Source organism: Anoplophora glabripennis, unplaced genomic scaffold, assembly GCF_000390285.2.
Source record: "Anoplophora glabripennis isolate ALB-LARVAE unplaced genomic scaffold, Agla_2.0 scaffold257, whole genome shotgun sequence".
NCBI classification, from domain to species: Eukaryota; Metazoa; Arthropoda; class Insecta; order Coleoptera; family Cerambycidae; genus Anoplophora; species Anoplophora glabripennis.
In genome coordinates, this window is record NW_019416380.1 from 265,913 (window position 1) to 276,931 (window position 11,019).

Here is an 11,019-nt window from a genome sequence, read left to right on the forward strand (position 1 = left end):
CTTACGTCACCATACATCGAAACAACTTCAAAGTTCTTCGAGTCAGTCTTAGAATCCTTCAAAACTATCAGAATAGTTATAAAATATGTCAAAGTAAAACTCATAAAATTTTTTTAAACAATATTTTTTGGATGCTTTTTTGTCGGTTAGAAATAAAAAATTTTGTAGCACTTGTGTACTATTAGCAAAACATGACGGAAACAATTATATCATGCTTGCAGGTCATAGATCTTACAAACTACTACAAGATCTATATTGTAGGTTAATCATAGAGGTATTGATTAGAGTTAGTTGTCTTACTGACACTGTCAAAATGAAAAACGCTGACAAGTATCTAGCAAACGTTAAAAAATTCCTTAGAAAAGTACCCTTGCTATACAAACTGCTCTGTACAGAAAAACACGAACACAAAACCCTCAAGCGAGTAGTCGGCTTCATATACGGCATTATCCTAGGAATTCTATTCCACAAGTTCATCTTAGTTGACCTGAACTTTACGGAAGACGCCTCATTTTTCGTCGCACTGATAATATGCCTAATGCTCGCTTTTGGCATAGCCTTCTCCTCCCAAATAAGATGCATCACTTGTCTCACATTTCCCAGCTTCGGAGGGAAGGTAGGAAGGAGCGTTCTCAAAGCCATGGTGGTGGCTTTCATCATTTCCGGTCCAGTGGAGAACCTGGCCAACAACGGAAAGGAAGTCGTTAGGGTGTTCGCTTGTTCGGCATCTTTGACTTACAATCTGACCAAGACCAGGTTTGAACTGATGTACAAACCTTTCACCGAAGCTATTTTCGGAATGAAGACGGACGTGAACGAGGTGAAAGATACGATAAGGTCCATTAGAGACGTGTCCTCGCCCATCACGGGAGAGATAGAAGACGAGTCTGAGATGAAGAAGATGAAGGAAGAGAATGACTATTTGGACGAGCAAGTAGGGGACACGAAGAGGTCGTCCTTGTTGGATGCCAAGTACCAAACGAAAGGTAGCATTTGAATTATTTTTTCAAAATTCAAAACATCAGTAAATTTCTCCATAACTCTCTGCATTCAGGTGAACAAGTTGAAGCTGAGAGATTCGAGAAGAAGTACCTGAAAAAAATCGAGATGCGGTGTGAAAGCCAGTTCACCAGCGCGGGAAAGAAGTGCCGCAACATGTTCGAAAGTGCCTACAACAAGTGCTACGACACCGTCTCCTGGATAGCTGCTTGGCTGTTGTGCTGGCCGATGAAACTAGACTTCGTTTGCAACATAGCAGAAGCGATAGGCGGTGCCAACAGATGCGATCCCTCCAAGGAGATAGACCCAGGTTTTGGAGAAGGTTATTCTTACCTGAAACATTCCAGAGAATCCCTGGCTCAAAACTTCAAGGACGTCAGGCTGCAGTACAAGATACCAAAGATCCAACAGCTTCGAGACATCAGAGACGCTAGAGACACCGCTGTAGCGGTAATGCATACTGTCCAACAGAAGAAAAATTTACTCTCCACCTTTCTCGTCGTTATCAAACGCATATTAGCTTTTGTTTTCCTAAGGATAATCATACAGTCCCAAAACTACCACGACAAGTACTTGAGGGACATCGAGTTCGACAACATCTTCATAACGAAGTACTTCAGGAAGATAGACGCCCGTAGGAAGGTGCAAGAGAAACACACCTTGCTTCCGCTGAAGAAAATTGAGAGGAAGAAAATGGTGGATGTAACATCGCTTACTCCTTTGAAGAGCGAGAGAGAAAAGATACTGAGGGAAACAGCTGTACTGCTCCTGGAAATGATCACGGCTACGATTCTGGTACTCCTGGACAAGCTTTTTTATGAGACTCTGGATCTGATCAGGAGACACGCCAGAATAGACTACGTCCAATCTGGCAAACATGACATCATGATAGACGTTAAAGGGAAGCCATGGTTGTGTTCTTTTATTTATCATTTCTGTTTTATGGGTTCCAGAACCAATCAGAGATTGGAATTGTTAAAGCACTCCAGAAATAATGCATTGGTAGAACCCTGTTTATGACAGTGATAAATAAAGGAACGCGATAACTACATTTTGTTTTTCAAAGCGTTCTATTTCCAAGTGTTTCAAATATCGATATTTAGAGAGTGTGATTTATAAAAAATTTCAATATTTTAGGTACTGGAATGATAGCTTCTGTGCTCAGATCACTCGTTAAGGGATTCAATGTAAAAAAACGTATTCGAATCGAGAGAACCAACGCGATATGCCTTCCGAGGCCCAATTTGCTGCTAAAGTATTATATTTTCAAAATATACGGTACGTATTTTGCGATATGGGTCATGATGTTGGTCCAGGCGTATATGCTGAGGTTGAGGAGTGTCATCTGCGGTTATTTCTACAGAAAGAGACAGAAAAAACGCATACTGTTTCTTTACAACGAATCACTGAAGAGGAGAATCGGATTCTTCAGGTAAGCATTGTATAAATAAAGTTTAGTGCTTGTGTTACGCAATTCGAAAATGTTTCCTGTGGGTGTTTCGCATGAGAACCGATTCAGAGCAGGGGTATGTAGGGAAACCCAAAATATGGCGATTTTACGCAACTTACGTCTTTCAGTTTAAACACGCTCCCTAATTGTCGGGAATTAAACGCTCTGAAGAAAAGTGGAGCTTTGATTAAAGAACAAATACCGTAATAAAAAATAGCAAAAGTCCGTGGAAAAGTCCGGGAAAAAGTCCGAGGAGAAAGTCCGGGGGAAACACCAGGGAAAACTCCGGTGAACTCCGGTGACTCCATGGGAAAATTCCGGGGAAACGGTCCGGGGAAAAACTCCGGGGAAAACTCCGGGGAAAACTCCGGGGAAAACACCGGGGAAAACTCCGGAGAAAAACTCCGGAGAAAACTCGGGGGAAAATCTCCGGTGTCTGGTAGCTGGCTTAATATAAGTTAAAAAAGCAAAAATAAATCGAAAACGGTCCGTTTTTAGAATAAAATAGGATTTTTTTTAATTAGTTAAAATTAGTTAAAAGTAAATAATGTTTAAATTTAACCAGACAAAATCGTTAACAAAAATTTCATCAAAATCGGAATAATCGAAACATAAACTGAAACATCCTGGATAAAGATAGTATAATGGCTATAAAACACTCTGTAGAAAGATGATAGAAGATATAATGCCTATAAAACATTTGAATTCTTATGAGTTAGATTTTGTGGAATTTGAGCCTATATACAGGATGGGCCATTAGAGTGAGAAAGTACAATAACTCCTTTGTTACTTATAATACGGAAAAAAAGTTTATATAAAAGTTGTACAAAATCAAGAAACCTAAACTACAAAATTAATTTGAAACATACAGGGTGATTAGTAAAAACAGGACACGCCAAAGATTGCAATTTTTAAATGGAACACCCTGTATATTTTTAAACATGGATTTAGGAAAATTCTATATAGTGCAGGGTTGCCAAGTTATGTAAAGAATCCTTCGGATTTTGGAAAAAAACACGACTCTGAAGAAGTTGTATTAACTTTCAACTACCTACTAACACTTGGGGCAAAAATATTGGTCAGAGTGATAAGCAAATGTTAGACAAAGGCTCCTATGTTAGCTAATATCGATATTTTATACAGGGCATTTTTTATAATACGATCATTTCTAGAAAGTTCAAACTTGATTTTCTAAAATTTTTTAAATGGATTACCCTGTATTTTAATGTTCTATTTTATTCATATATCGGTCCACTTCAACTTTTATTAAACATGTTCTTTACTTAATATTGTTAGTTTTTAAGATACAACATTTCTGAAAAACTAAATTTTTATTATTTTTGGTCGCACGAGGTGGTTTTGGAAAAAACTGTCACATTGTGTCAACTTGTCAGTTACTAGTAAATGTTTATTAGGTATTTTATAAAATAATTTGTGTGGTCACTCAATGTTTGGGGTGAGATTATTGGACTTTACGTTACTGGGTCTTATTTTTCCGAACAACATTTAACAGGGCAACTATACAGTTTTTACAAAATACCATGGAAAATTTATTAGAAAATGTACCGCCGAACATTCAGAGAATGTGGTATACCAAACTCCCCCCACTACCAAAGAGGACGCGAAAAACCAAATCCTACGGGTTTTTCAAAATATCAACATTGATATTCTGGATAATGTTAACACCACATTTGAATGACGTGTAGAGCTATGCCTACATTTTCCTATGGCTATGGCCGTCATTTTGAACACTTGTAAAATTAAATATTTGATTTATTTTCGTATCTATTTTATTTTATTTTCATTTAATATGTACAAATCAAAATTATTTTAAAGAATATCAACTAATAAATATTTACTAGTAACAGAGAAGTTGACACAAAGTGACATTTTTTTTCCAAAGCCATCTCGTGCGATCTAAAATAATAAAAATTAAGTTTTTTCAGAAATGATGCTATATCTTAAAAACTAACAATTTTTGATATAGAACATGCTTAATGAACGTTGAAGTGGACCGATATGTGAATAAAATAGAACAATAAAATATAGGGTGTTCAATTTGAAAAATTTTAGAAAATCAAGTTTGAACTTTCTGAAAATTATCTGAAAAATGCCCTTTATAAAATATTGATATTAGCTAATGTAGGAGCCTTTGTCTAACATTTGCCAATAACTCTGTCCAATATTTTTGCTCCAAGTGTTAGCAGTTGAAAGTTAATACGACTTCTTCGAGGTCATGTTTTTTCCAAAATTTGAAGAATTTTCTACATAACTTGGCAAGCCCGCACTAAAATATTAAACTGTTTATATTGCTTTCTCAGAAATTCATGTTTAAAAATATGCAGGGTGTGCCATTTAAAAAATGTTATATTTGGCGTGCCCCGTTTTTACTAATCACCCTGTATGTTTCAAATTAATTTTATAGTTTAGGTTTATTGATTCTTACAACTTTTATATACAATTTTTTCCGTATTATGAATAACAAGGGAGTTATTGTACTTTCTCACACTAATGGCCCACCCTGTATTTATATTAATTTTAATCATGGGCGTAGCTAAAGGGGAACAGGGGTGTGCACGGTCCACCTCAGAGGGCCCAGACTCACCCCAGAAATAAGACCTAATCTTATCGTTTATCATATCGACATATCGGTAAGTAAGCTTTTTTAGCGTGAAATCAAAACATGTTAAGGTTTTTAAAATTTTATTTTTTTAGACGCTCTATAGACCTTGCAGTTTGCAGCCCTGGGCCATCCCAATCTACGCCCATGACGTTTAAATTCATAGCCAACTTTTGGATTTTCGATGATTTTAAATAATACAGCTATAGTATGTATTATTACTTATTCGTGTTTTTGTTGAAATCTAATAAAAGAAAAGTTTTAGAATTAAATTCCCAATAAAATAAAGAAATAATTTTTTTATGACCGCCAATGTGTTAAAAACACCCTGTATAAGAGGCGAGTCAGTTCGTTCGTATTTTTACAAAGTAATAACCAATGTGTTCACTAGAAATTTTCAGTCAATGTGTGAATATTTCAGAAGTTTATCAACCAAAATAATAAGGCATTGTATCTTATATTCAGAGAGCGGACAATTTGTGTCTTTAACCTTGAACATAGATATGTCATTCATAAACCTAGATACATTATCCATGACGCAGTGGCGTGTCGGGTATGCATCGGAAATTTACGTGATAATTCACGGAAATTCCACGGTACATACATTTTTAAGCGTTATAAAATATTCGGCGTTATAAAAGTTCGGTTAAAAATAGTGTCGTTCTTTTAATTGGAAATTAAGAGTCAATGTAACGAATACCCTCAAGCGACGCACATGATAGAATAGTCCAACTCACGCTCCATTCATAACAGGGCTGCAGTTTGAATTCTGACCAATAGGAATTCGATAAACGCAACCGATGTCGACGGATGGACTAGAGATGGGCGCGAGTGTCATTTCATTTCTTTAGAACTAAATTAACTTCATTATTTTCTCGTTATTTAACCTGTTCACATGATTTATGGATTTTAAATAAAGGGTACAAATCTTCGCGAGGATAATACGATATATTTGCTATACATAATAATTATATTTTGCATAGTTTATACACAATACATTTTTGAACTCGTACACATCTCTACCAAAATTTGACCTATTCTTCGGGTTAAAGACACACATTGTCCGCTCTCTACTTATATTACACTATTCTCATCAAGTAAACATTTATACGGACTGTAAAATTTCATTCATCGTTTGAATGTCACTGCGTTTTTATTCTAAACATTTAAACTTCGGGAAAAAACAGAACAAGGTCTGAATAGTGTCTAAACAGCTGTGTATATACGGATTACGTCAAAAACTAAGATATTGATTTATTTCGAAATTTTCGAAATTTGAAACCCCATTTTCAAGGTCCATAACTTCTCAGGGATTCAGCTTACAATTAGTATAAAGGTAAGTTGCATTAAATCACCATATTTTGGGTTCCCCTGTGTCGGTTCTTATGTGAAACACCCTGTATATACACATTTGTTTAAAATTTCTTGTAAACTTTCTACTTTTATTTGACAAATGTTGACAGTTTATTTTATTGACGGCCTTGTTAATTTTTGCTGTAATAGTTCCTTATACATATTTATTTTATACTTCTAGTACCATTTCGAAAAGCACAAATCGATCGTATCCTTGGTTGTCTATCTCCTGTTAAAAACAGTACAAAATACATCTATTTTTATTCCAATAAATCTTTTCTACTAAAGTTAATTTTTACTTTGTTGTCCTGTAATAAAAAATATATTTTACAATTTTTGAATTATAACATCGTTATTTTCAAATGTTTACGCTATCTTGAACTTCTAAAGCAAAGCTAAATACTTAGTGGAAAAATTCACAAATACACAAAACGCCTTTACGCGTAAGGTACCGTGATTTATTAAAAAAAAATGTTTTTCGATGTGGCACAAATCCTCACATAAATAAGGAAGCAACTGAAAATGCCACATATAAATAACAACAGATAAAATTGAAATCTTTTCAGATTCATGCGCAAGAAAGTGCAAACTATGGCGAGAGAGCACCGCTTGAAAGAGAATTTCAACGTCTTCGCCATCCTCAGGATGAACTATCCTCAAAAATGCAACTGGTTGTACATTTTTCCTTGTGCAAGGCGACGCTGCTTGATTTGTGACGAGGTGGAACCAAGCAAGAACAGCGATTTTGTGGAATGTCCTGACGAGGCTTGCCATTTTATATACTGCAAGGAATGTTGGATCGATATGGACAGCTTGTGCTTGGCTTGCCAGGCTAGAAACGACGAAAGTTCTAGTGGGGTTGATACTACGTCTGACGATGACACCGACTTTTAGAAAGCGAATGAGACTTCACAATTCTTTAATTTTTTAATTTAAGCGGTTTACAAGACAGCGCAGCGCATCTGCTGTTTTAGATTTCGAATTTCAAATGCCACTCCAAGACTAAGTTGGAAATTATTTTTGTAGAAATTTTTTCATTTATGATATTGTTTAAGTTACACAGGGTGTCCTAAAAAGACGCGAAGCCCCAGATAACTTTTCAAGACTAATTGTGGGTCATCAAAAAAAAGTTTCAGATAAAATTTGTGCGATACCAAGAAAACGAGGTGGTTTTGAATTTGACCTTATCGTTACGTTTCAAGGTGAACTAGAAAATATTGATTTGAACGCCTTATTTTTCCAGCAAGCAATCGATAGATCGTCAAATTTTTGTCCGAGCATGGTGTTAGAATTTTTTTCCTTATGACCTTGCAGGTCTCTTGGAGGTTATACTGATTTTTCTTTGAAAAAAACTCCATAAAAATGTTTTGACCAAAATTTGTAGGGTTTTAAATGACAAATTAGAGTGTGACCTTGAATTTGACCTTCACCATAACTTGTAAGATCAAACTAAGACCAACGTAATATCACCAATTTTTATGTCAGGAACAGGATGCAGTAAAGAATTTTATGTTGGAATTTGATAACAAGAAATTTTTCCATGATTTCCTTGAAGGTCATATGAAGGTCAAATTCATTTTGCGCAAAAAATAATCGGCATGAGCTTGATAATAATTTTGAAAGTTAACTCATTCTTAGGTTAATAATTAAAATTTGATAGAGACTATCTAATATATTTAATCAACTTTTAGGTCAAATTCAAGGTCACCATCTAATTTGTCGTTTAAAATGGAACAATTTTGCTTGATATATGTTTATCTAGTTATTCAGAGAAAAATGGGTTCAAATACATGCAAGGACATAAAGAAAAAAAATTGGCGGCATAAAAAATACGCTGTTCCATTTAATATTTTCAAATTGACCTTGAAACTTCAGATCAAAGTAAAATCCACTCTTCATCATATTTGTTTCAAGATATCCCACAATTTTGATCTGAAACTTGTTCTGATAGGCTCAATCGTGGGGATGCGGTTTTTTTTGGGGGACACCCGGTATGTATAATGTAAATAAAGTGAAATATGTTGTATATTCTTTAACTGTAAAACATTAGAAATATATATTTTGAAATATATTTCCTTTATTTTTAAGGAGGTAAGTGGATTTTACCGTAGAAGTGGAAGTTGCTATGGACAACGGGAGGTAAGTGAGTAACTTACCTCCTGAAAAAAGCGATTTCGAGTTATAAATGCACATTTTATGAACAAATAAATAGAAATATTTGATAAACTTTGCATTTTATTAATTATTATGAATGAATATTTATAGTAATTGTACAGTTATTATATTTAGTGACATTTATAAAATCTAGATAATTATTCCTATCGCGTTTATTAATTGTCACATTTTTCTCAAAATGATTTCACCGCTCCATTTCAGTCAACGGAGACTCAGTATTATCTGACTGATCCATTAAAACAGCAAGATGCGACGTACTACTAGAACTTGAAGTTGAAGTGTCATTTGTAAACAATCTTGTTGGCTATTTCATTTTTCTTACTTAAAATGTTAGCTTCATAACTTTCTGTAATTATGGCTGATTTCCACCCACCATGTCTCTTGATTGTTAATACATCGACTCCTGTATTAGCCAGTAACGTTGCCGATGTTCTTCGGAATGAATGGTCTGTATATGTTTCAGGATGTTCTAGTTAAATTTAATAGTACAAGAAAAAGTCAAGATGCCATTTTTATGTGGAATTGTATGCTTTACAACTTTTATAAGAAACTTTTTTCTAGCCCTTGCCCCTTTTGAGTTATCTTGAAAAACTCCTTTGTTTTATCTTTTTTCACCCTTGGCCGGGGTTGAACAAAAAATTACTGTCGTTGTTATAATATACCTCAAACTAACTCATATCAAAAATTCGGGCAAGTTGACCAAAATTTCGATTTAAACGCTTATTTAATTGGATTATAAATAACTATTTACATCGGTGCGAATTTCAACTAAAGTTTTATTTTCTTTCACATTAAACTAATAGAACATTCCATTTCTTTCACTAAAAATATTGTAATTTTAAGAAATGAACACTTCAATTTTCTTTGCGGACGAAAAAAGCTACATTACAGTACAGCTATTATGAAAAGTAATAAATAAATCTATAATACGCTCTACATTATTCCAAAACTTCTTTTGTCGTCTCCATGGCACATATGGTGAGGTATATAGTTATAAATATCAGACATCCTGCTATCGTGGTGATGACGAAGGTGGGGTTTTGCCTAAAAATGACCAGCAGGAATACGCTCGCGGCCAAAATAATTGTCGCTAGAAGAGGTATTATTATCACTGGGCCCCACTGAGAGTTGTTGGGTTCTACGAACAAAAAAAAGTCAAAAACGTGACTCGTAAAAAAACTTGTAACAGCTAATGGAATAATAACGAACCAGGATGGAATTGTATCTTGAAATTAAAAGTAGTTTAAAGCTAATTCAATAAAGTTCCTGGACGTCAGTTATCAAACATCGAAGAAAATATAAAAATATTTGATGCGCATTTGGAAAAAATAATAATGTAATATTGAATACAAGGTGAACTGACTGCAAATTATGGAATTACATGGCTAGATTTTCTATAAACTTTTGTCTCAATAAACTTAGATTTGGGGATACAAACTGACACAATTTTGAAAAAAAATCTTTTATATCCAGAAGGTTGTAGAGCAACGTTTTTTTTTTAAATTCGCGTAAAAATGCCAGCATTCGATTTCTGTTATAGGCATTATCGAGAAATGAAAATTGAAAAAGATATTCAAGGAAAACGCGACCAAAAAATTTTTACTTTTTTCAGTCATTTTTGGGCACTTGAAATGAATAAAATCGTTATCACTTTTTTTTACCATGAAAGTACAACCCCTAAGGAAAAAAATGAGCCCTGATTCGTTTCTTTACGTCGAGAGCAGCCGATTTTCGAGATATTTTTTTCGAAAAATCGATATAACTCGAAAATTTTTTAATAGTTTTTAATTTTAAGAAAGGCACTTTCTTTGCTTACAGCAAGTAACAACTTTTAAAACCTTAATTTGCAAGAGATACAGCAAAAACAAGAAATATCGATTTTTGACGGTTTTTTCGATATATCTCGAAAAGTAATATAGCAATCGATATGTTTAAAAATACAAATCGATAGGTTTTTTTAATAGCTACAACTTTCTTATTCAACTTTTTTCGATTGGAGTTCAAGTTATTTTTTATTAGCGAAAAACCGTTTTTTTAAGCTTTATTAATAGTCCAGACGGTATCTGTTTCAAAAAGCCATATTTGGGTGAAACGTATATCCACGGAGATTTTTGGCTTTTTGGCTTTCAAATATCACTAGAAATGAAAATTTTTCTATGCGCATAAAAAAAACGTGGGCTTAACTTTTGGCGGTACAATATGTTAAAAAAATTGTAAAATGTCATATTTTTCTTCCTATTTAATTATGTATCTTTTCAAGAGTTGATTTTAGGCGAAAATGGAAGAGGAAAAAAATGTTTGCAATTAAATTTTTTATAATACACGTCTAGTTACAAATCGAATGAATCATGTTTATTATGGTAAAAATCGAAAAAATCGCAAAAATGGGGTTCAAAAACAAAACTTTTTAGGGATTTTTTTT

At 34.0% G+C, this 11,019-nt stretch overlaps 2 protein-coding genes across 3 annotated transcripts in view; one reads left to right on the plus strand and one right to left on the minus strand.

Annotated features, from left to right (window-relative positions):
* Positions 1 to 313: 313 nt before the first annotated feature.
* Positions 314 to 7,316, plus strand: LOC108905291 (E3 ubiquitin-protein ligase DCST1). The gene is made up of 4 exons (XM_018708094.1): positions 314 to 986; positions 1,055 to 1,915; positions 2,137 to 2,431; positions 6,989 to 7,316. Exons 1-4 carry the CDS (start codon positions 314 to 316, stop codon positions 7,314 to 7,316), a joined length of 2,157 nt encoding a protein of 718 aa, XP_018563610.1.
* Positions 7,317 to 9,512: 2,196 nt separating this feature from the next.
* LOC108905293 overlaps positions 9,513 to 11,019 on the minus strand; it is a 3,910-nt gene continuing 2,403 nt past the window's right edge. Inside the window, exon 3 of one of the 2 annotated variants that reach the window (XR_002762955.1) lies at positions 9,513 to 9,735. Coding sequence is in view for 1 of the 2 variants with exons in the window: in XM_018708096.2 (XP_018563612.1) it covers positions 9,536 to 9,735 (200 nt within the window). In the remaining variant the exon portion in view is untranslated. The remainder of the gene's footprint in view (positions 9,736 to 11,019) is intronic. The other variant, XM_018708096.2, reaches the window with a different exon arrangement.